This window comes from Chiloscyllium plagiosum, unplaced genomic scaffold (genome assembly GCF_037043375.1).
Source record: "Chiloscyllium plagiosum isolate Xiang-an unplaced genomic scaffold, Cpla_swu_hap1 HiC_scaffold_12, whole genome shotgun sequence".
Taxonomy (NCBI): Eukaryota; Metazoa; Chordata; class Chondrichthyes; order Orectolobiformes; family Hemiscylliidae; genus Chiloscyllium; species Chiloscyllium plagiosum.
Window position 1 is genome coordinate 60,095,892 of NW_028270150.1, and position 26,139 is coordinate 60,122,030.

General features: G+C 42.8%; 1 protein-coding gene across 1 annotated transcript in view; it reads right to left on the reverse strand.

Annotated features, from left to right (window-relative positions):
- Positions 1-26,139, reverse strand: part of LOC148148542 (uncharacterized) — a 68,792-nt gene that overhangs the window by 11,714 nt on the left and 30,939 nt on the right. Inside the window, exon 2 of the mRNA XM_087992877.1 lies at positions 24,911-25,004. Coding sequence (XP_087849003.1) covers positions 24,911-25,004 — 94 coding nt within the window. The remainder of the gene's footprint in view (positions 1-24,910; positions 25,005-26,139) is intronic.

Sequence of the window (26,139 nt, forward strand, 5' to 3'; positions counted from 1 at the left end):
ATTCAGCCCAACAGCTATACTGGCTGGTAACTGGCAATGTAAAGAACCCCCTTTTGCAAGTTCCTTGGGTCATAGAGTCATAGAGATGTACAGCATGGAAACAGACCCTTCGGTCCAACTCCATACCGACCAGATATCCCAACCCAACCTAGTCCCACCTGCCAGCACACTCCAAAACCTTCCTATTCACATATCCATCCAAATGCCTTTTAAATGTTGCAATTGTACCAGCCTCCACCACTTCCTCTGGCAATGCATTCCATACACCCTCTGTGGGAAAACGTTTCCCCTTAGAAATCTTTTATATCTTTCCCCTCTCACCCTAAACCTATGCCCTCTAGTTCTGAATTCCCCGACCCCAGGGAAAAGACTTTGCCTATTTACCCTATCCATGTCCTTCATAATTTTGTAAACCTCTATAGTGCCACTCCTCAGCCTCTGACACTCCAGGGAAAATAGCCCCAGCCTGTTCAGCCTCTCCCTATAACTCAAATCCTCCAAACCTGGCAACATCCTTGTAAATCTTTTCTGAATCCTTTCAAGTTTCACAACATCTTTCCGATAGGAATGAGACCAGAATTGCACGCAATATTCCAGCAGTGGCCTAACCAATGTCCTGTACAGCCACAACATGACCTCCCAACTCCTGTACTCATTACTCTGACCAATAAAAGAAAGCATACCAAATGCCTTCTTCACTATCCTATCTACCTGCGACTCCACTTTCAAGGAGCTATGAACCTGCACTCCAAGGTCTCTTTGTTCAGCGACACTCCCTAGGACCTTACCATTAAGTGTGTAAGTTCTGCTAAGATTTGCTTTCCCAAAATGCAGCACCTCGCATTTGTCCGAATTAAACTCTATCTGCCATTTCTCAGCCTACTGGCCAAACTGATCAAGATCTTGTTGTAATCTGAGGTAACCCTCTTCGCTGTCCACTACATCTCCAATTTTGGTGTCATCTGCAAACTTACTCACTATACCTCTTATGCTCGCATCCAAATCATTTATATAAATGACAAAAAGTAGAGGACCCAGCACCGATCCTTGTGGCACTCCACTGGTCAGATCCTCCAGTCTGAAAAACAAGCCTCCACCACCACCCTCTGTCTTCTACCTTTGAGCCAGTTCTGTATCCAAATGGCTAGTTCTCCCTGTATTCCATGAGATCTAATCTTGCAAACCAGTCTCCCATGGGGAACCTTGTCAAAAACCTTACTGAAGTCCATATAGATCACATCTACCGCTCTGCTCTCATCAATCCTCTTTGTTACATCTTCAAAAAAACTCAATCAAGTTTGTGAGACATGATTTCCCACGCACAAAGCCATGTTGACTATCCCTAATCAGCCCTTGCCTTTCCAAATACATATACATCCTGTCCCTCAGGATTTGCTCCAACAACTAGCCCACCACCCATGTCAGACTCACTGGTCTATAGTTTCCTAGCTTGTCCTTACCACACTTCTTAAACAGTGGCACCACGTTTGCCGGCAGTCTTCCGGCACCTCACCTGTGACTATCGATGATACAAATAACTCAGCAAGAGGCCCATCAATCATCTCTCTAGCTTCCCACAGAGTTCTAGGCTACACCTGATCAGATCCTGGGCATTTATCCACCTTCATGCATTTCAAGACATCCAACACTTCCTCCTCTGTAATATGGACATTTTTCAAGGTGACACCATCTATTACCCTACATTCTATATCTTCCATATCCTTTTCCTCAGTAAATACTGATGCAAAATACTCATTTAGTATCTCCCACATTTTTTGCGGGTCCACACAAAGGCCGCCTTGCTGATCTTTGAGGGGCCCTATTCTCTCCCTAGTTACCCTTTTGTTCTTAATGTATTTGTAAAAACCCTTTGGATTCTCCTTAATTCTATGTGTCAAAGCTATCTCATGACCCCTTTTTGCCCTCCTGCTTTCCCTCTTAAGTATAGTCCTACTTCCTGTATACTCTTCTAAGGATTCACTCGATCTATCCTGTCTGTATCTGACATATGCTTCCTTCTTTTTCTTAACCAAACCCTCAATTTCTTTAGTCATCCAGCATTCCCTATACCTACCAGCCTTCCCTTTCACCCTGACAGGAATATACTTTCCCTGGATTCTCATTATCTCATTTCTGAAGGCTTCCCATTTTCCAGCCGCTCCTTTACCTGTGAACATTTGACCCCAATCAGCTTTTGAAAGTTCTTGCCTAATACCGTCAAAATTGGCCTTTCTCAAATTTAGAACTTCAACTTTTAGATCTCGTCTATCCTTTCCCATCACTATTTTAAAATGAATAGAATTATGGTCGCTTGGCCCAAAGTGCTCTCCCACTGCCACCTCAGTCACCTGCCCTGCTTTATTTCCCAAGAGTAGGTCAAGTTTTGAACCTTCTCTGGATGGTACATCCCCATACTGAATCAGAAAATTTTCTTGTACACACTTAATAAATTCCTCTCCATCTAAACTCTTAACACTATAGCAGTCCCAGTCTATGTTTGGAAAGTTAAAATCCCCTACCATAACCACCCTATTATTCTTACAGATAGCTGAGATCTCCTTACAAGTTTGTTTATCAATTTCCCTCTGACTATTGGGGGGTCTATAATACAATCCCAATAAGGTTATCATCCCTTTCTTATTTCTCAGTTCCACCCAAATAACTTTTCTGGACGTATTTCCAGGAATATCCTCCCTCAACACAGCTGTAATGCTATCCCTTATCAAAAACGTCACTCCCCCTCCTTTCTTGCCTCCCTTTCTATCCTTCCTGTAGCATTTGTATCCTGGAACATTAAGCTGCCAGTCCTGCCCATCCCTGAGCCATGTTTCTGTAATGCGATGATATCCCAGTCCCATGTTCCTAACCATGCCCTGAGTTCATCTGCCTTCCCTTTTAGGCCCCATGCATTGAAATAAATGCAGTTTAATTTATTAGTCCTACCTTGTCCTTGCCTGCTCTGACTGTTTGACTCACTTCAATCTGTCCTTCTTGCACAGGTCACTTCTACCCCAAAAGAGATTCCAATGATCCTTCTCCCGTACACTAGCTCCTCAGCCATGCATTCATCTGCTCTATCCTCCTATTCCTTCCCTCACTAGTTCATAGCACTGGGAATAATCCAGATATTACTACTTTCGAGGACCTCCTTATTAAATTCCTATCTAACTCTCTGTAATCTCACTTCAGAATCTCAACCTTTTCCCTTCCAATGTTATTGTTCCAATGTGGACAATGACCTCTTGCTGGCCCCTCTTCCCCTTGAGAACATTCTGCACCCTCTCTGAGACATCTTTGATCCTGGCACTAAGGACAGCACCCCGCAAGTACACCCCTCTTTTTAATTCTTCACTTGCCCCTCACTCCCCTGAACGCTTTTGCTGAGATCCCCAGGACTCAAGAGCTGAATAAATCTTTGCATCAGTCTTTATGATAGAGGACACAAACAGCATTCCAAAAGTACAAAATAAACAACTTGTTCTAGAGGTGAGGTAGAGATGGAGTAAGGAATAAAGACAATAAGTATATCGAGAGGAAATGTACTGGGAAATATAGTGGGGCTAAAGGTCAATAAGATACCTGGACCTGAGGATTTTGAAGGATGTAGTTGCAGAGCGTTGATGCACTGGTAATCTAAGAATCCTTAAATTTTGGTAAAAAATTCAAGAGGATTGGAAAACTTCCGATGTAGCACCTTTATTCTAAAAGGCATAAACAAAAGTAATTATCTACCAGTTAAATTAAAGTTGATGTTGGGAAGCTTATTATATGGTATATAATAGCAGAGTATTTAAAACTGCATAATATGATCAAATAGAGTCAACATGCCTTCAGGAAGGGGAAATCATTCCAAACAAATTTATTGTGGTCTTTTGAGGAGACAATAAACCAGGATTGATAATTGGGAATGATTAGACATAATATACATGGATTTCCAAAAAGTATTCAATAAGATACAACACAAGGTAAGAGCTCATAATGTTGAGGGTAGTACATGAGCATGGATAGAAGATTGGTGAACTAATAGAAGAGAAAGAGTATGTATAAAGAGGATATTTTCAGAATACCAGTTATAACGAGTGCCCCAATAATCAGTGCTGGGGCCATAATTATTTATGATATATCATTACGTGGATGATGTAAGTGAATGTACCATTGCTAAATTTGCAGATGACAGAAAAATAGGTAAAAAGGCATGAATTAAGGATGAAAAATAATCTGTAAAGGAATATAGACAGATTTTAATCTGATGATTTAAATTTTATTTTGTTATTATAAAACTATGGAACCTTGCAGCTTCATATGTACCTGTGAATATAAACTTTGTTTACTTTGAAGGAACAATTACAGGCCCTCGGCCAAATCATAACACAATTTGGTCCAAGATGGGAACAGAAATGAGGAATAAATGAGTAAGATTGTTAAACAAAGGCAGATTGAATTAGAGTACATAAATACATCAAGTATTGTGAATAAAAATTATTAAGAGGCACAACTGATCTGATGTGCTTTCAGTAACAGATGTGGCTCAGAGACCAGAACATTCTCCGAGAAAAATAATAATTGGGATGGAGCGGAATAAAGTGAAGAGGGGTGCAATCAAATAATTCTATTACACCACTAGGAATTAGTGAAGATGTTAAAGCTGAAACTATTTGATTAAACTTTAGTTATAGGAAGGGAACCATTGCTTGCCTGGGATTATGTTATACTCGGCTAAATTGCAGGAAGGGATACAGGAAGAGATATACAAACAAATTGGAGAAAAAAAATGTTAGAACAAAGAGATCAAAGTACTCTTGCGGAAACTGTAAAATTCTAAAATTCCACAACGGTAAATTCCACCATATTGGATGTTTGAAGATGATTACACACAGAGTGTGAATTTCTGGGGCAGTTATCCCACTCATCCATGTTAGAAGGGCCACAGGAATTCAAACAAAACAATGGGCATGTTATACAGAGTGACAAAGAGCAATGTTTTGGATCAAAAATGGACAAATAATTTAAAATGTTCAATCCATTTGGTTCTGCTTGACTAAATTATCCAATCTTTTGAATTGTTCCCTCTTATGGTAGACTAATAAGTAGAGTCAGGTCACATGGAATTCAGTGTCAGCTTGCCAATTGGATATAAAATTGGTTTAATGGCAGGAGACAGTGATGTGGTAAAAGGTTGCCTTTTGGACTGGAGGACTGTGACCAGCAGTGTTCCACAGGGATCAGTTCTGGATCATCTTTTGTTTGTCATTTATATAAATGATTTGGATGAGAATATAGAAGGCATGGTTAGTAAGTTTGCAGACAACACCAAAGTTGGTGTCATAGTAGACAGTGAAGGAGGGATTACAAAGGAACCTTAATCAAATGGCTCAATGGGCTGAAAGAAATGGCAGATGGAATTTAATTGGGATAAATGCGAGGTATTGCATTTTGGTACAGCAAATCGCAGAAGGACTTATACCATTAATGGTAGGTTCTTAGGTAGTGTTGTAGAACAGAGAGACCTAGGGGTTCGGGGACATAATTCTTTGAAGTTTGCATCACATATAGATGGGGTGGTTAAAAAGGCAATTAGCATGCTTGCCTTCATTGCTCAGTCCTTTGAGTATAGAAGTTGAGAAGTCATGTTGAGATTGTACAAGACATTGATGAGGCCTCATCTGGAGTACTGTGTTCAGTTCTGGTCAGCCTGTTATAGGAAGGACATTATTAAGCTGGTGAGGGTTTAGAAGAGATTTACCAGGATGTTGCTGGGTGTGGAAAGTTTGAGTTATGAGGAGAGGCTGGATCGGCTGGGACTTTTTTCACTGGAGCACAGGAGGTTGAGAGGTGCCCTTATAGAGGTTTATCAGTTTTGAGGGGTATAAATAGAATTAATGGTAGGTGTTTTCTCTAGGATGGGGAGTTTCAAGACTACAGCGCATATTTTTAAGGTGAAATTTAAAAAAAAACATGAGAGGCCAATTTTGTTTACACAGAGGGCAGTTCGCAGATGGAATTAACCTCTTGAGGAAATGATGGGGATGCGGGCACGGTTCCAACATTTAAAAGACACTTGGATAAGGACATGAATAGGAAAGGATTGGGGTGATATGGACCAGGAGCAGGCAGGTGGGACTAGATTAGTTTGGGATTATGTTCGGTTTTATGAATCAAATCAGAACCACTCAAAACATCTGAGCAGATCCGGTGTATGTGTAGGGCTTGTCCATCAAGGATGGACACCTCAGCACCACACTCTATTGCAAATCCACAGACAACATCACAATGCTACACTTCTCCAGCTTCTACCCAAAACATATTAAAACAGCCATCCGCTATGGACAAGCCCTACGCATACACTGGATCTGCACAGATGAGGAGGAACGTGACGGACACCTGGAAGTACTCAGGGATGCCCTCACAAGAACGGGGTACGATGTCCAACTCATCGACCGCCAGTTCCGACGTGCCACAGTAAGGAACTGTAATGACCTCCTCAGGAGACAGACACATGCTGCAACCGACAGGGTACCCTTCGTTTTCCAGTATTTCCCAGGAGCTGAAAAATTACACTATGTTCTTCGTGACCTGCAACACATTATCAATAAGGATGAGCATCTCACCATGACCTTCCCCACACCTCCACTACTTGCCTTTAAACAACTGCCAAACCTCAAACAGATCATTGTTTGTAGCAAACTGCCCGGCTCTCACGACAACTCCATACAACTCTGTCACGGTAGGCACTGCAAGATGTGTCAGAGTGTGGACATGGATACCACCGTTACACGTGGGGACACCTCCCACCCTGTACATGGCAGGTACTCATGTGACTCAGCCAACATTGTCTATCTTATACGTTGCAGGCAAGGATACCCGGAGGCATGGTACATTGGGGAAACCGAGCAAAGGCTACAACAACAGATGAATGGGCACCGCACAAAAATCAACAGATAGGAGGGTTCCCTCCGAGTTGGGGAATACTCCAGTGGTCCAGGACATTCAGCCTCGGAACTTCAGGTGACCATCCTCCAAGGTGGACTTCGGGACAGGCAGCAGAGAAAAGTGGCCGAGCAGAGGCTTATAGCTAAGTTCGGTACCCATAGGGAGGGCCTCAACCGGGACCTTGGGTTCATGCCACATTACAGGTGACCACCATTGCACTATACACACACACACACATTCTCACACACACACACAGGCACTCCTATACACACATACACACGGACACACATACACACATACACACAGACGCGCAGACACCCACACACACCCTTACTGACACATATACTCCCACACTCACACATGCACCCCCTCACAGACTTAAGACACTCTGCACTCACTACACACACACATACACTTTCTAACACTCACAACCCCTAACCCAGACAGACAGACAGACACACACAGACAGACAAAGGCCCACATGCGCACACATATTTTGTGGAGTGAATTTGTACTTGCAGGGTTACATTGTACTTTGCTCAAAAATTGCATGCATTCATGTAGAACTCGAGCTCAAAAACTACATGAATTTATGTAAAAATCTGTTATCTCACTTTTTAGAGTAGAATCAATCTAAACATCATGGCATAGACAGAGAATACAGGGGGCTAACACCTTCAACATATTGTCTAGCTATCACCATTGTTAACAGCTAACCCGAGAATGCAACTTTCTTAAAAAAAGGTTTTGTGATTTACACATGAAAGAAGTGAAACTATCACTGTATTCTAACAGATGAAAGGCTTAACAGACAATCAATTTTTCAATATATAATTTCAGTTACATCACACTGTAAACTTCTGCTATAAATTCTGTGTGTTAGGATTGAGCCCTCCACTACCACCTGATGAAGGAGCGATGCTCCGAAAGCTAGTGCTTCCAATTAAACCTTTTGGACTATAACCTGGTGTTGTGTGATTTTTAACTTTACACTACAGTACATATACATTATATTGACTCTAAGCATGCAAACCTTCACTACTACATTATATTCAGTCTGTTCATTCCCTCCACCAAACGCCTCCACCTTTCTTCAAATTCACAACACAATTACGTTTTCTTGTCCTGCCACATTTATAATTTTCAAATTGAATGGCTGCAATAATAAGCTCCATCTAAACAGTCTGGAAGTTTTGTCCTTAAATTTCTCCAAAACATTTTATGGCTGTGGTCAAGTATATAATTGTCTCAGACACATTACTGGCAATATAAATGTTATGATGTGGTAGTGTCTGTGCTGGGCTGGGGTGGACAAAGTCAGAAGTCACACGACATCAGGTTTTGGTCCAACTGGTTTAATTGAAATCACAAACTTTCTGAGCACTGCTCCTTCATCAGGCAAACGTTAAAATGTTGTAAGACCAAGACCAAGTTCAAGATTTTCTTCCTAATCATGGAATATTTCAGCTGATGAGTATTCAATTTTCAGGAAAAATACCCGATAGGTCTTTTTAATCTTCTGATTGTCTTCTTGTAAAAGCACAGCACTGACATTCACATCATTCACATTGATAGCCATCTTGAATGGCTTTTCGGAACTAGTGGGTAACATTGAGGCAGAGGTTTATATAGCTTTCAGGCTGGCAAATGCCTTTTGACAGGCTGCCATCCCCTGAAATTTTCTGTGCACCTTTGATAAGTCAATCAGTGGAGCAATCACACTGGCAAAATTTGGTACGAACTTCCGATAAAACCCATTCAATCCCAGAAATCATAATACTGCTCTCTTTGTTGACGGTATGAGAAACTCTCCAATATCCTTTGTTTTCACATTCCATGGAGCCATCTGTCCATGTCTGACAACATGGCCCAGGATCATGACTTGGGCTTTTGAGAATTTACTCTTAGCTAGGTTTATCACCAAGACTGCTTCCCGAAGTTGATGGAATAATTCCAATAAATGTTGCAAATAGATAAATCCCCTGGGCCAGATGGGATATACCCTAGGTTTCTACAGTAAGTGAGGGAAGAGATTGCTGCGCCTTTGGTGATGATCTTTGCACCCTCACTGTTGACTGAAATAGTATCAGATGATTGGACGGTGGCAAATGTTATTCCCTTTTTCAAGAAAGGGAATAGGGATAACCCTGGGAAGTACAGTCCAGTCAGTCTTAGTTGGGGGTGGGCAAATTATTAGAGAGGATTCTGAGACACAGGATTTATGATTGTTTGGAAAATGATAGTTTGATCAGAGATAGCTACCATGGCTTGGGGGTGGGGGGAGGTGCAGGTGATATCTCACAAGCCTTATTGAATTCTTTAAAGATGTGACAAAACACGTTGATGAAGATAGAGCAGTGGACGTGGTGTATATGGTTTTTAGCAAGGTTTTTGATCATTTTTCCCATCATAAGCTCATTCAGAAAGTAAAGAGGCATGGGATACAAGGAATTTGGCTGTCTGGATACTAAATTGGCTGGCCCATAGAAGACAGAAGGTGGTGGTAGATGGAAATTATTCTGCCTGAAGCTTGGTGACCAGTGGTATTCCGCAAGGATCTGTTCTGGGACCTCTGCTCTTTGTGATTTTTATAAATGACTTGGATGAGGAAGTAGAAGGGTGGGTTAGTAAGTTTGCTGATGACATGAAGGTGGAGGACTTTGTGGGTTGCAGTGGGACATTGACCGGATACAGAACTGGGCTGAGAAGTGGCAGATGGAGTTCAACCTGGAAAAGTGTGAAGTGATTCATTTTGGAATGTCGAATTTGAATGCAGATTGTAATGTTAAAAACAGGATTCTTGGCAGTGTGGAGGAACAGAGGGATCTTGGGGTGCACATCCATAAATCCCTCAAAGTTGCCACCCAAGTTGATAGGGTTGTTAAGAAGGTGTATGGTGTATTGGCTTTCATTTGCAGTGGGATTAAGTTTAAGAGCCACGAGGTTGTGCTGCAGCCATGGTTAGACTACACCGGAATATTGTGCTCAGTTCTGGTCACCTCATTGTAGGAAGGATGCTGCCTGGATTGAAGGGTATGTCTTGCGAAGAGTGGTTGAGGGAGCTAGGGCTTTTCTCATTGGAGTGAAGAAGAGCGAGAGATGACTTGATAGAGGTGTACAAGTTGATGAGAGGCATAGATAGAGTGGATAGCCAGGGACTTTTTCCCAGAGCGGAAATGGCTATCATGAGGGGGCATAACTTTAAGATGATTGGAGGAAGGTTTAGGGGAGATATCAAAGATAGGTTCTTTGCACAGAGAGTGATGGGCACGTGGAATGCATTGCCAGCAGTGGTAGTAGAGTCAGCTCCATGAGGGACATTTAAGTAACTCTTGGATATGCACATGGACGATAGTAAAAGTTCGGGTATGTAGGTTAGTTTGATCATAGAGTAGGTTAAAAAATCTGTACAACATCGAGGCTGTACTGTTCGATGTTCCTTTCATGTATGTCACAATGTTGGTCTTTTTATAAGGCTACTATGCCCTTGAATTTTATTCCAGAAAGGGCTAAATTGGCCAGGCTCCAACTAGACTGGGTTTGAAAATTTATTGGGGCCCTTTTTGTTTACCTCTAAAAGAAAATTCCTCCGCCCTAAGGCTTTGATGTCGTTAAAAAAAAACCCGGTATAATCAAAGGGGAGTGGCCAGCTAGCTGTGTCGCTGGCTTTCACTTAAGTCAGAGTTTTTGGTTCATTTCAGCAGCAGTGTGTGTGAAGAAAGGTTGCTAGTTCTCTCCCTCTTTCTGTCCTTCTGACTTCGTAAGCCTTTTGTGTCATTTTCACTTGTTGTGTTAGGGGACGTGCTTATTAGCACTGTTGTAAGTGTTTTCAGAACTACATCATTAAGTCGGGATAGTCTGTCAGGTTGGATACGATAAGTTATCTGATATTCTATTTTGTGCTCTTTCTGTAACTTTGTAAATAAATTTGTTTATTCAGCTAATTCACTCCTGGAATAGCCACTACACACTCACCTAAAACAAATAGCAAAGTTATGGTCTGGGCTACCTGCTTAAAAATGCTTAGAGGGGTCAGGCCTGGTCCATGAAAAGCAGCAGGACGATGAACACCACACAATTAGTTAATATATTACTGGTTAGTCTTTTCATACCAAATGGCATAATTATATTGGTATAGTGCATTCAATGTTATGAAAGCCGAAATTGTCTTTATTCTTTTGGATAAAGATGCCTGCCAGAATCTTCTGAGTAAGTCCACCTTCGAAATATAAGTTGTCTCACCTTCTCAATACAGTCTTCCAAAAGTGGAATTAGATAGGAATCAGAGTTAGTAACTGCAATGACTTTGCAATAATTCACACGTAACACATGGGTACCATCTGGTTTTGGCACCATTATTATGATGAGCTCCAGTCACTATAACTAACTTTGATTTTGCTGTCTTTGAGCATGCATTCAATCTCTTTTTGAACCTGTACCAAATTTAGAAGGTTAAGTCTTATGTTGCTTAATTGGAACAGCATTTCCTATATCTACAGCATGCGTCATTAGATTAGTACTTCCAGCTTCCTCCCACTTATCCCCCCATGCAATAGTAATAACTCAGGTCATTTTGATTTTCCTGTGAAAGTTAACTCAATAATTTATCGCAATTATTCATTGTCCAACTTAATTTGAGGAATGCCCAATTCAGAATCCACTGAACTTTGTTCTTCATTCTGTGTTGTAACCAGTAACACATTCTCCTTTTGCTTTCCTTCCCTATCAAAATACCTTTTGAGCATATTCTCATGACACACTCTGAGATTTCTTTCTTTCTGGCATTTTTATCAACTAATTCACCTCACTCAATCTCCTTTTGATTTGATATCATTGGAAGTAACATTAACACTCTGTCTTCATTAGCAAAATTGTGAATCTTTGATTTCTTGTCTGCTTCCTGTTTTTATCTTTCTGTTGCAACTCTTAATTTCTCTGAACTAAAAATATCCACTTTGACCTCCACCTGTTCTTGTTTTGTCTCAACTATTTGATCAAACATAGTCACTAATAATTCTACTTCAACTTGCTTATCCAAATTCTCTGATTTCTCCTTCTGCTTCAACCTATGACCTTGTGACATTGTTATCACACAGTTAGGAGAAATCCTGTGATACTTCAGTTGCCTGATTTTCCACTGGCTTTCAACCACAGTAGGTAGCACTTCTACCTGTGACCCAGCTATATCAGTAGCAAGGACAAATTGTACTCTTGGAGCCAAGAGTTCTTCCAGTACTCCTACCACCACTTCTCCATTTTTCACCCGATGCCCCAATCTCACTTTAAATCATGGAGCACTTCTCGTCACCCTGTGAACTCCACATATTATCACGTTTTATGGCAATAGTCCTTCGGAATGACATATCTCAACAAAGAATGAGATGCTGCTGTATCTCTTAATATTGCCATTTCTTTACCTGCTCCTCCTGGCATATCTAAGTAAACCTTACCCTAGCAAGTAAATGGTATAAGAAAATCTGGCACTTCCTTCTTAACCAACCTCTGATCAGGTTGTACATTCTGGTGCAACTTTTTAGCCTCCACTTTGCTTGCCTTTACTAGTTCAACAAAATTCACTGGCTTATCCTGTTTTCCCACATCCTACTTCCCAGTGCTTTTTCTAAACCACCAAAACTGTGATTTCACATGGCCTACTTTATGGCATTTTTACTTCTCTTTCCTCTTTATGGGTTTCCTTTTTACCCTGTGATAAACTATCTTTCTTATCGTCAATATTTTTCCCTTTCCACCCGAGGATTTCTCTTTTCCCAAATTTCTATCTAATAGATTGAAACTGATGTCGAAAGGCAAATTTTAATTTATGAACCAACACATACTCATCAGCCATTTCAGCTGATAATCTTGCAGTTTTAATTCTCTGCTCTTTCACGAGTTCTCACTGCTTCAGGAAGTGAATGTTTGAACTTCTCCAAAAATAATCGTCTCTCCAACATATCCTCCTCATATGTTGGATCTTTTTTCAATGCCCTTATCCACCTATCAAATTACATTGTTTGATCCTTTCAAACTCAATATATGTTTGATCAGGGTGCCTCCTCAGATTCCTGAAATGTTGTCTGTAGGCTTCTGTCACCAGCTCATAAGCACTTCAGATGGTTTTCTTCACTCCTTATTCTCCCCAGATACATTCTCTGATGCTGATGGAAATACCTCACTAGCTTTACCTACCTGTTTGGATCACCAAAACCCACATGGGTTACCAGCCACTTCATTTGTTTAGTCACTTTCTCAAATGAAATGGAAAAGGTTTTTATATCCTTCTTGTCAAATTTACGCAACTCTTGGACACATGAAAATAGATCCCCACCAGGTCTTCAGCTACAATAGGTTTGCTTGTCATCACTATCCTCCTCACTAAGCCTACCTTCTGCCTTCATGTGTGCCATTTTGACTTGACTCTCCTCTCTAACTGGCAACTTTCGAAGTTCAAATTGCCTCTCTTTCTCTTTATCATAAGCCAATTGTTTCATTTCCTTTTCCATGTTCAAGCTACTTCATCTACAATTGAATTCTAAACATTTCCAAAGATTTCAATGGCATTTCTAGCACATTTAAATGTTGAGCCATTGCTGAAATTACCTCCCCTTCTTCAGCTTGTCTGCCAATTCCAACATCTTTTTCTCGCTCACTTTTTGTAAAACTCCCAAAATCACTTCTTCCACCCCAGAAAACTCTTAATGACCGAAAGAGCCACCACTATACAAGGTATGCCCTGTTTAAACCAACTGAATTCAATACTTGAAACAATAGACACTAACACCCCCCCCACTCGCTGTCTTTGATCCAACAATCCTAAACCTTACGGAATTATAGATTTCAATTCAGACAAGAGGCCCCAGTTTGTTATGGACCAGACTCACTCAAAACCTTTTAAGAAGGTAGCTTAGATCCTATTTTTTTCTTATTTCAAAGGTAGATGTGAAGTGTATGTTCCAGATATGATGCGACTCGTCAAACCGTTCGACGTTAAGCAAAACAATTTATTTTAAATACTATAGTTAAAATACAAACAAAATGAAGAGGAATTGAGAATAACTTAACTATTGGAAAGCTTAACTAAATAATACATGCAGTACCTATTACCAATTAACTGTTCCAATATAGTAATATCCCGTAAGAACATCCCTCGTCAAAAATGTAAATTCAGACACAGTTTCGTACATGCAGTTCTCTAATCCAGAAGGAAACTATATCAAGAGAGATTTCAGATTATGTAGCAACTAAGAATCATTTACCTTCTATCTAACTAAGAAACCTTCTATCACTCAAACAGCTTCTGACTGCTACAGCTTTAAAAAAAACTAGAAGCCTGGTCTGTGAGAACTGGCCACTCCTTTTCCGTTGTTCCTATTGTTCTAAAAGAAATCCTAAAGGCCTCTTACAGAATTGACTTAAACCATTTTCAGTAGCCAGTTCAGCACTTCTGTTTTTACAACCTCTCTTCAAAATAATCCAGGACAAAATAACTTTTTTAAAGTGACAGCATCAACAATGACTGGTTGGACTGACGGGTCTGTATCTGTGCTATATGACTCTGACTGTAGAGTTATATACTGGTTCCATTCCTTGATGGAGGTGAAAACCCATCACCATTTTCAGACTCCCAATTATCCCAGCTCTTTCCCTGATCTTTACCAAGTCCACAGAAATGAGATTATGCACCAGAGGACATTGTCCAATCTGTGATTTTGTTAACTTTCATGACCACTGAGATTAAATCAGAAATATGGGGTTTTATAGACATGAATATCATAACAACATAGGCATGATTTTTCCCTCCCCAAGGTGCAAAGCTTGAATTATTCAGACCAAAGTACAAACACTATATTATTGCAATCAAACTTATGAACTTTCATGATTAATTCCTCCATCCTTAGATGGTGAGATTAAATTCTTGCCATCAAGTGGTGAAAAAACCTCTTAGTATGTATTTCCATCTCACTAATTACACAACTCACTGGATCAACTTAGCTAATCGATGAACCTCTCCCCAGTTGAAAAACACAACTCTTCCAAAACTTCGTCAGTAAAACCAGTGAGTATCTGACAAGTTGAATTCTCTGCTTCAAGTCTGGCTGAGTTCAGTATTGTGGCAGTCATCTCCCTTCTTTTTACCTCAGATGGAACCACTGCTACTATAGTAATGGCCATGCAAAGAGGCTAAACTGAAGCAAGGAGAGAGAATGTCCACAGGGACCACAGGTATCACAATGCAAAAGGAAAAAATCAATATGGGGATAATTCATGAGTCACAGACAGAACTGAAATCAATTGTTCATGAAGGTCTAAATTTGGAAAACAGAATCTCCAAAATGGAAAGAGATAAAAACATTTGTTAACATCTCAGGGCAAAAAAAAGGTGTTGTGCTGGAATATGAGGCTGTCCACAGGGAAACTGGAATGATCATGACTGCAGTGAATAAGTATTGGTAATCAAATTAAATATTCAATGGTTGTCAATACTCAGTTAGTCTGGAAAGACAATATTCATCAGGCATCTAATTCTGAAATATGTAGTAATCAGTAAGAGAGCATTGTTCCTATTGATTAAGTCTACCCAATCTCAGGAGATTGAAAAGTGGAAATGAAACTAGGTACACTCAATCACAACCTTATCTTTTCAACTGACCAAGATCTATAGTCCTCTGGAGTGCATGATTGCTGCCATTGTTGGAGGGCTAATGGAAAATGGAAACTTTGTTGGGCCACCCTACTTGGAGGTCAGAATACATCACTCTAAAGCCTTTATCAGCATATTATCTGTTTCTTTACATAGGCTACATACTGTCCTCTGTGAGGACATAATACTCAAACTAATTGCAAAGAATGTCAGGACCGAGGTGGTCCTTTAATAAGATTTGTATCAACATTCTTACTTCCTTGGCAGGTCTGCTTCAACTGTGGAAAAATGGACTGTTGTAAATCAGATTCTTCATCTGGCCAAGATGCTAACCTGTGGAACCAGGTGCTGGAGACAGCAGAGAGAAAAAAAGAAACTTCTGATAGCCCAACAAGAACTGTAGTCACAAACAGCTAGCACACAGCATCAGGAGGGAGAAGCAGCATGGCAAGATGCAAGGATTTGGTGAGCTCTAGCAAGAAACTTTGGTGCAGATATCTGCAAGTGACTGAGGCCCAGTGCAGAAGAGGAGTGGACATCCTGAGCCATGGTGTAACACACACCAGCTGCTGGATGAGGACATGCAGTCACAAACATTGAATGGCAATCGCTTCCCAGGAGTCCTAAAGTTTACACCTGCCTTTTAAATTTGTTTCACAAACAGATCATTTCACGAACAATTGGACACCTCTGTGGCATTTCACAGCACGATACACATAAATGTATTCAGAATGTCACTGATGTTCACCAGCGCACATGTGTATTTCTTATTTTTCCTTGACGTAGCCAGTAAACTGAGAATTGTAAGAATGTGATGGCTTCTAAAATACACGTAGATTATGAACTCGGCCAAACAGCAAGGCATGCTGGGTTGGCATATGCTAATTGCAAATGCAGAAACTAGACACACAGGGCAACCACAGCAGTCAGATGCTCATATTAGTGCAGTGTTAAAGGAATATAGAACATAGAACAATACAGCACAAAACAGGCCCTTCAGCCCTCAACGTTATGCCGACCTGTGAACTATTCTCAGCTCGTCCCCCTACACTATCCCAAAATTATCCATGTGCTTATCTAAGGATTGTTTAAATCTCCCTAATGTGGCTGAGGTGACTACATTAGCAGGTAGGGCATTCCACGCCCTTACCACTCTCTGGATAAAGAACCTGACTCTGACATCTGTCTTAAATCTATCACCCCTCAATTTGTAGTTATGCCCTCTCGTACAAGATGACATTATCATCCTAGGAAAAAGTCTTTGACTGTCTACCCTATCTAATCCTCTGATCATCTTGTATGTCTCTATCAAATCCCCTCTTAGCCGCCTTCTTTCCAACAAGAACAGACCCAAGTCTCTCAGCCTTTCCTCATAAGACCTTCCCTCCAGACCAGGCAACATCCTGGTAAATCTCCTCTGCACTTTTTCCAATGCTTCCACATCCTTCCAGTAATGGGGCGACCAGACTATACACAATATTCAAGTGTGGCTGCACCAGTGTTTTGTATAGTTGCAGCATGTTATTGCGGTTCCAGAACTCTATTCCTCTACCAATGAAACCTAACACACCGTATGCCTTCTTAACAGCACTATCCACCTGGGTGGCAACTTTCAGGGATCTATGCACATGGACTCCAAAATCCCTCTGCACATCCACATTACCAAGAATCTTTCCATTGACCCAGAACTCTGCCTTCCTATTATTCTTCCCAAAGTGAATTACCTCACATTTAACTGCATTGAACTCCATTTGCCACCTCCCAGCCCAATTCTGCAGTTTATCCAAGTTTCACTGCAACCTGTAACATTCTTCCAAACTGTCCACTAATCCACCGACTTTAGTGTCATCTGAAAATTTACTAATCCATCCACCTATGCCTGTGTCTATGTCATTTTTAAAAATGACAAACAGCAGTGGTCCAAAAACAGATCTTTGTGGCACAGCATGAGCAACTAGATTCCAGACTGAATATTTTCCATCAACGACCACTCGCTGCCTTCTTTCAGAAAGCCAGTTTCTAATCCACATTGCTAAATCACCCTCAATTCCATGCCTCTGCATTTTCTCCATTAGCCTAACATGTGGAACCTTACCAAAGGCTTTACTGAAGTCCATGTATACCACGTCAACGGCCCTCCCCTCATCTACATGCTTGGTCACTTTCTCAAAAAACTCAATGAGGTTTGTGAGACATGACCTGCCCTAGACGAAACCATGTTGACTATCTGAAATCAAATTGTTCCTTGCTAGATGATTATAAATCTTATCTCTTATAATCCTTTCCAAATCCTTTCCTACAACAGATGTAAGGCTCACTGGTCTATAATTACTTGGGTCATCTCTGCTGCCCTTCTTGAACAAGGGCACAACATTTGCAATCCTCCAGTCCTCAGGTACTAAACCTGTAGACAATGATGACTCAAATATCAAAGCCAAAGGCTCTGCTATCTCCTCCCTAGCTTCCCAGAGAATCCTCTGATAAATCCCATCCGGCCCAGGGGACTTGTCTACTTTCACTCCTTCCAGAATTGATAACACCTGTGCGTAACTAATCTTGATCCTTTCTAGTCTAATATCTCGTACCTCATTCTTCTCCTCTACAATATTCTCCTTTTTCTGAGTGAACGCCGATGAGAAATGTTCATTTAGCACCTCTCCGATCTCTACAGGGTCCACACTCAACTTCCCACTTCTGTCTTTGACTGGCCCTATTCCTACTTCTGGATCAGTGGTGTTGGAAGAGCACAGCAATTCAGGCAGCATCCGAGGACAGGCAAAATCGACGTTTCGGACAAAAGCCCTTCATTAGGAATAAAGGCAGAGAGCCTGAAGCGTGGAGAGATAAGCTAGAGGAGGGTGGGGGTGGGGAGAGAGTGGCATAGAGTACAATAGGTCAGTGGGGAAGGAGATGAAGGTGATAGGTCAGGGAGGAGAGGGTGGAGTGGATAGGTGGAAAAGGAGCTGGGCAGGTCGGACAAGTCCGGACAGGTCAGGGGATCGAGTTGCTGGAGGTTAGAAGCTAGGATGAGGTGGGGGAAGGGGAAATGAGGAAACTGTTGAAATCCACATTGATGCCCTGGGGTTGAAGTGTTCCGAGGCGGAAGATGAGGCGTTCTTCCTCCAGGCGTCTGGTGGTGAGGGAGCGGCGGTGGAGGAGGCCCAGCGCCTCCATATCCTCGGCAGAGTGGGAGGGGGAGTTGAAATGTTGAGCCACTGGGCGATTTGGTTGATTGGTGCGCGTGTCTCGGAGATGTTCCCTAAAGCACTCTGCTAGGAGGCGCCCAGTCTCCCCAATGTAGAGGAGACCGCATCGGGAGCAACGGATACAATAGATGATATTAGTGGATGTGCAGGTAAAACTTTGATGGATGTGGAAAGCTCCTTTGGGGCCTTGGATAGAGGTGAGGGAGGAGGTGTGGGCGCAGGTTTTACAGTTCCTGCGGTGGCAGGGGAAAGTGCCAGGATGGGAGGGTGGGTCGTAGGGGGGCGTGGACCTGACCAGGTAGTCACGGAGGGAACGGTCTTTGCGGAAGGTGGAGAGGGGTGGGGAGGGAAATATATCCCTGGTGGTGGGGTCTGTTTGGAGGTGGCGGAAATGTCGGCGGATGATTTGGTTTATGCGACCCTTCGCATCCGCCCTTCCGCCCTTCGCATAAACCAAATCATCCGCCGACATTTCCGCCACCTCCAAACAGACCCCACCACCAGGGATATATTTCCCTCCCCACCCCTCTCCGCCTTCCGCAAAGACCGTTCCCTCCGTGACTACCTGGTCAGGTCCACGCCCCCCCTACGACCCACCCTCCCATCCTGGCACTTTCCCCTGCCACTGCAGGAACTGTAAAACCTGCGCCCACACCTCCTCCCTCACCTCTATCCAAGGCCCCAAAGGAGCTTTCCACATCCATCAAAGTTTTACCTGCACATCCACTAATATCATCTATTGTATCCGTTGCTCCCGATGCGGTCTCCTCTACATTGGGGAGACTGGGCGCCTCCTAGCAGAGCGCTTTAGGGAACATCTCCGAGACACCCACACCAATCAACCAAATCGCCCAGTGGCTCAACATTTCAACTCCCCCTCCCACTCTGCCGAGGATATGGAGGTGCTGGGCCTCCTCCACCGCCGCTCCCTCACCACCAGATGCCTGGAGGAAGAACGCCTCATCTTCCGCCTCGGAACACTTCAACCCCAGGGCATCAATGTGGATTTCAACAGTTTCCTCATTTCCCCTTCCCCCACCTCATCCTAGCTTCTAACCTCCAGCAACTCGATCCCCTGACCTGTCCGGACTTGTCCGACCTGCCCAGCTCCTTTTCCACCTATCCACTCCACCCTCTCCTCCCTGACCTATCACCTTCATCTCCTTCCCCACTGACCCATTGTACTCTATGCCACTCTCTCCCCACCCCCACCCTCCTCTAGCTTATCTCTCCACGCTTCAGGCTCTCTGCCTTTATTCCTGAAGAAGGGCTTTTGCCCGAAACGTCGATTTTGCCTGTCCTCGGATGCTGCCTGAATTGCTGTGCTCTTCCAGCACCACTGATCCAGAAGAAGGTTTCCAGCATCTGCAGTCATTGTTTTTACCTGGCCCTATTCCTACCCTAATCATCCTTTTATTCCTCACATACCAATAGAAAGCTTTAGAGTTCTCCTTTATTCTATTTGCTACAGACTGCTCGTGTCCTCTCTTTGCTCTTCTTAACTCTCTCTTTAAATCTTTCCTCACTGATCTGTAACTCTCCATCACCCCATCAGAGAGAACGAGATCTTTCTGGACAAGACCTTCAGCGAGGTTATTACACCGACCATACCAAAAGAGAGCAGAAGAGAGCAGACGATGAGGAAGGCGGAGAGGAGACAGATGCAAGAGACCCCGGGGGAAGTACCCATCAGGAACAAGTTGAATCTTTTGGAAACAGTAGAGACAGATGACACTGCCAGTCCGCGAGGCGGCCAGGTCTGTCAATCAAACGTTGGCGTGGAGGCAGAGCAGAAGAGTCGGACATCGCACAGAGCCGTGGTAATAGGGGACTCCATAGTGAGAGGAACTGACCGGGGTTTTTGTGGCAGCAGACGGGACTTAACGATGATGTGTTGCCTTCCTGGTGCCAGGATTAAAGACATCAGAGTGCAGGAAATCCTCAAGGACGAAGGTGAAGAGCCAGAGGTGGTCGTACATGTCGGCACAAATGATGTCGGGAAGAAGAGGAGGAACATACTACAACGGGACTTCGGAGAACTAGGAAGGCGGCTAAAAAGCAGGATGTCCAGGGTGGTTATCTCCGGTTTGCTTCCAGTTCCTCGGGCTGGTGAGGCCAAAAACAGAGATATAATGGACTTGAACTTGTGGCTGGGGAACTGGTGCAGGAAGCAAGTATTTAAATTCTTGGATCATTGGAGTATGTTTTGTGGTAAGTATAAATTATACAAGAGAGACGGTTTGCACCTTAATAGGTTGGGGACCAGCATTCTGGCAGGCAGGTTTGCTAATGCAACACAGCTATGATTAAACTAAGTAGCTGGGAGGGGGGGGGGGGGGACAAACTGGATGTTTAAGAAGGAAATTGAAGGGAAAGTTAGAACAAGGGAAGTCAAGAAAGACAACTGTTTCAATGAGGCAGAAAACTCAAAAAGGGATCATGCTGTAAGGCTGAGTGAAATAGGAGTTGATGGGAAGGGTGAGGGCAGTAACAAATTAAAAATAATATACATGAATACACGAAGCATTAGAAATAAGATGGATGAGCTTGAGGCTCTTTTGGAAATTGACAGATACGATATTGTGGGGATAACTGAGACGTGGCTTCAAGTGGACAGGGCCAGGGAAATGACTATTCATGGCTATACGTGCTATCGTAAGGACAGACTGAAGGGCAGAGGGGGTGGGGTGGCCCTGTTGGTAAGGAATGATATTCAGTCCCTTGTGTGGGGGACCTAGAATCAGGGGATGTAGAGTCAGTATGGATAGAGCTGAGAAATTCTAAGGGTAAAAAGACCCTCTTGGGAGTTATCTACAGGCCCCCAAACAGTAGTCTGGACGTCGGATGTAAGTTGAATCAGGAGCTGAAATTGGCCTGTTGCAAAGATGTTACTACAGTTGTTATGGGGGATTTCAACATGCAGGTAGACTGGGAAAATCAGGATAGTATTGGACCTCAAGAAAGAGACTTTGTGGAGTGCCTCCAAGATGGATTCTTAGAACAGCTGGTGCTGGAGCCTACCAGGGAGAAGGCAATTCTGGATCTGGTTTTGTGCAATGAGCCAGAATTGATCAGGGACCTCGAAGTGAAGGAGCCATTGGGAAGTAGTGACCATAATACAATAAGCTTCAATCTGCAATTTGAGGGGGAGATGGTACAATCGGAAGTGACAATATTTCTGTTGAATAAAGGGAACTATGGAGCTATGAGGGAGGCGCCGGCCAAAGTTCAATGGTGCAATACCTTAGCAGGGATGACAGTGGAGGAACAATGGCAGATATTTCTGGGTATAATGCAGAACTTGCAGGATCAGTTCATTCCAAAAAGGAAGAAAGATCCTAGGAGGAGGCATGGGTGGCTGTGGCTGATGAGGGAAGTTAAGAAACATATAAAGTTAAAAGAGAAAAAGTATAGCATAGCAAAGATAAGTGGGAAAACGGAGGACTGGGAAGGTTTTAAAGAACAACAGAGGATTACTAAGAAGGAAATACGCAGAGAAAAAATAAGGTACGAAGGTAAACTGGCCAAAAATATAAAGGAGGATAGTAAAAGCTTTTTTAGGTATGTGAAAGACAAAAAAATGGTTAAGACCAAAATTGGGCCATTGAAGACAGAAGCAGGGGAATATATTACGGGGAACAAAGAAATGGCAGAAGAATTGAATTGGTACTTCAGATCTGTGTTCACTGGGGAAGACACAAGCAATCTCCCTGAGGTAACAGTGGCTGAAGGACCTGAACCTAAGGTAATTTATATTTGCCAGGAATTGGTGTTGGAGAGACTGTTAGGTCTGAAGGTTGATAAGTCTCTGGGGCCTGATGGTCTACATCCCAGGGTACTGAAGGAGGTGGCTCGGGAAATCGTGGATGCGTTGGTGATTATTTTCCAGAGTTCGATAGATTCGGGATCAGTTCCTGCAGATTGGAGGGTGGCTAATGTTGTACCACTTTTTAAGAAAGGTGGGAGAGAGAAAGCAGGAAATTATAGACCAGTTAGTCTGACCTCAGTGGTGGGAAAGATGCTGGAGTCTATTATAAAGGATGAAATTACGACACATCTGGATAGTAGTAACAGGATAGGTCAGAGTTAGCATGGATTTATGAAGGGGAAATCATGCTTGATTAATCTTCTGGAATTTTTTGAGGATGTAACTCTGAAGATGGTCGAGGGAGATCGAGTAGATGTAGTGTACCTGGACTTTCAGAAAGCTTTTGATAAAGTCCCACATCGGAGGTTAGTGAGCAAAATTAGGGTGCATGGTATTGGGGGCAAAGTACTAACTGGGATGAAAGTTGGTTGGCTGACAGGAAACAAAGAGTAGTGATAAATGGCTCCACTTCGGAATGGCAGGCAGTGACCAGTGGGGTACCGCAGGGATCAGTGCTGGGACCACAGCTTTTTACAATATATGTTAATGATAGAGAAGATGGTATTAGTAATAACATTAGCAAATTTGCTGATGATACTAAGCTGGGTGGCAGGATGAAATGTGAGGAGGATGTTAGGAGATTACAGGGTGACCTGGACAGGTTAGGTGAGTGGTCAGATGCATGGCAGATGCAGTTTAATGTGGAAAAATGTACGTTTATCCATTTTGGTGGCAAGAACAGGAAGGCAGATTACTACCTAAATGGAATCAATTTAGGTAAAGGGCCAGTACAAAGAGATCTGGGTATTCTTGTACACCAGTCAATGAAGGTAAGCATGCAGGTACAGCAGGTAGTGAAGAAGGCTAATAGCATGCTGGCCTTCATAACAAGAGGGATTGAGTATAGAAGCAAAGAGGTTCTTCTGTAGCTGTACAGGGCCCTGGAGAGACCACACCTGGAGTATTGTGTGCAGTTTTGGTCTCCAAATTTGAGGAAAGACATTTTGACTATTGAGGGAGTGCAGCATAGGTTCATGAGTTCAATTCCTGGAATGGCGGGACTACCTTACGCTGAAAGACTGGAGTGACTGGATTTGTATACCCTTGAGTTTAGAAGACTGAGGGGGGATCTGATTGAGACATATAAGATTATTAAAGGATTGGACACTCTGGAGGCAGGAAACATGTTTCTGCTGATGGGTGAGTGCCGAACCAGAGGACACAGCTTAAAAATACGGGGTAGACCATTTAGGACAGAGATGAGGAGAAACTTCTTCACCCAGAGAGTGGTGGCTGTGTGGAATGCTCTGCCCCAGAGGGCAGTGGAGGCCCAATCTCTGGATTCATTTAAGAAAGATCTCTCGAGGAATCAAGGGTTATGGAGATAAGGCAGGAACAGGATAAAGATTAAGGATGATCAGCCATGATCATATTGAATGGTGGTGCAGGCTTGAAGGGCAGAATGGCCTACTCCTGCACCTATTGTCTATTGTCTATTATCTGTACCATCTTGCCTCATCAACACATAAGCCTCCTTCTTCTTAACAAGAGATGCAATTTCTGTAGTAAACCATGGTTCCCTTACCTTATCACTTCCTCCCTGCCTGACAGGGACATACCTATCAAGGGCATGCAACATCTGTTCCTTAAACCAGCTCCACATTTCGATTGTCTGCATCCCCTGCATTTTACTACCCCATTCTATGCATTCTAATTCTTGCCTAATCGCATTATAATTGCCTTTGCCCCATCGATAACTAAAGACCTGAGGCACGTACCTATCCCCTTCCAGCGCTAAACTAAACATAACTGAATTATGGTCACTCTCTCCAAAGTGCTCACCAACAACTAAATCAAACCTGGCCTGGTTCATTATCAAGCACCAGATCCAGAGTGTCCTCCCCTCTTCTCGGCCCTTCGACATACTGTCAGGAAACTCTCCTGTACACATTGAACAAAAACTGGTCCATCCAACATACTAGAGCTATAACATTTCTAGTCAATGTTGGAGAAGTTAAAGTCCCCATAATGACCACCCTGTTCCTTTCACTCCTACTCAGAATAATTTTGCTAATCCTCTCTTCCACCTCCCTGGAACTCCGCGGAGGCCTATAAAAAACTCCAAGCAGTGTGACCTCTCCTCTCCTGTTTTTAACCTCAGCTCACACTACCTCAGTAGACGAGTTATCATCAAAAATTCTCTCAGCCACCGTTATACTATCTTTGACTAACAAGGCCATGCCTCCCCCTCTTTTACCACCTTACCTGTTTTTAATGAAAGATCTTGTCAACAGTTCAACCAGACAAAGAAGGAATGTATATTTTTTTTCATTAAAATCAGAAGAAAGGCATTCAGGCCCTGCAACACAAGGAAACAAAAATTAACAAGCCATTGAAATGATTGATAATGTTTTAACCTGCTAACCAAGTCTCCCTGATTGGCCAGAAAAATAGAAAGTTCGAGAAAACCATCCAAAAAGGTAAGACCGACTGACCATCCAGAGGGAGACTTTGCGAACCTGACTTTGCAATCCTGTTAGAATTCTTTGAAGAGGTAACAAGTAGGGTAGACCAGGGAAACCCAGTGGATGTTATCTAAAGGCCTTTTGTAAGGTGCGTCACGGGAGGCTGCTAAGTAAGGTGAGGGTCCATGGTGTTTGAGGTGAGCTATTGACATGGATTAAGGAGAGGCTGTCTGACAGAAGACAGAGAGTTGTGGAAAAAGGGATTTTTTCTGGAATGGCAGCTGGTGACAAGTGGTGTCCTGCAGGGTTCAGTGTTGGGGCCACAGTTGTTCACTCTATATATAAATGATCTGGATGAAGAGACTGGGGGCATTCTGGCAAAATTCGCTGATGATATGAAGTTAGGTGACAGCAGGTAGTACTGAGGAGGTGGGGAGGCTACAGAAAGATTTCGACAGTTTAAGAGAATGGTCTAAGAAACGACTGATGAAATTCAATGTGAGCAAATGCAAAATCTTGCACTTTGGAAAAAAGAACACCGCATGGACTAATTTATAAACGGTGAGAAAATGCATAAAGCCAAAGTACAAAGGGATCTGGGAGTGCTAGTCCAGGATTCTCTAAAGGTTGACTTGCAGGTTGAGTCTGTGGTTAAGAAAGCAAATGTAATTAGAATTAAAATTAGAATCCCTACAGTGTGGAAACAGGCCCTTTGGCCCAAGTCCACACCGATCCTCCGAAGAGTAACCCACCCAAACCCATTCTCCTACCCGATACTTACCCCTGACTAATGCACCTACCCTATACATCCCTGAACACTATGGGCAATTTAGCATGGCAAATTCACCTAACTTGCACGTTTTTGTGAGAGGAAACCAGAGCACCCGGAGTAAACCCACGCTGACACGGGGACAACTTAATTCAACAAAATAGATAGGAGCTATTCTCTGGCATATTTCTCAAGGCTTTGTCTTGACTAATCAGAGTCAGCATCACCAGTCTAACTGTCAGCTATCACCGAACTGGTGC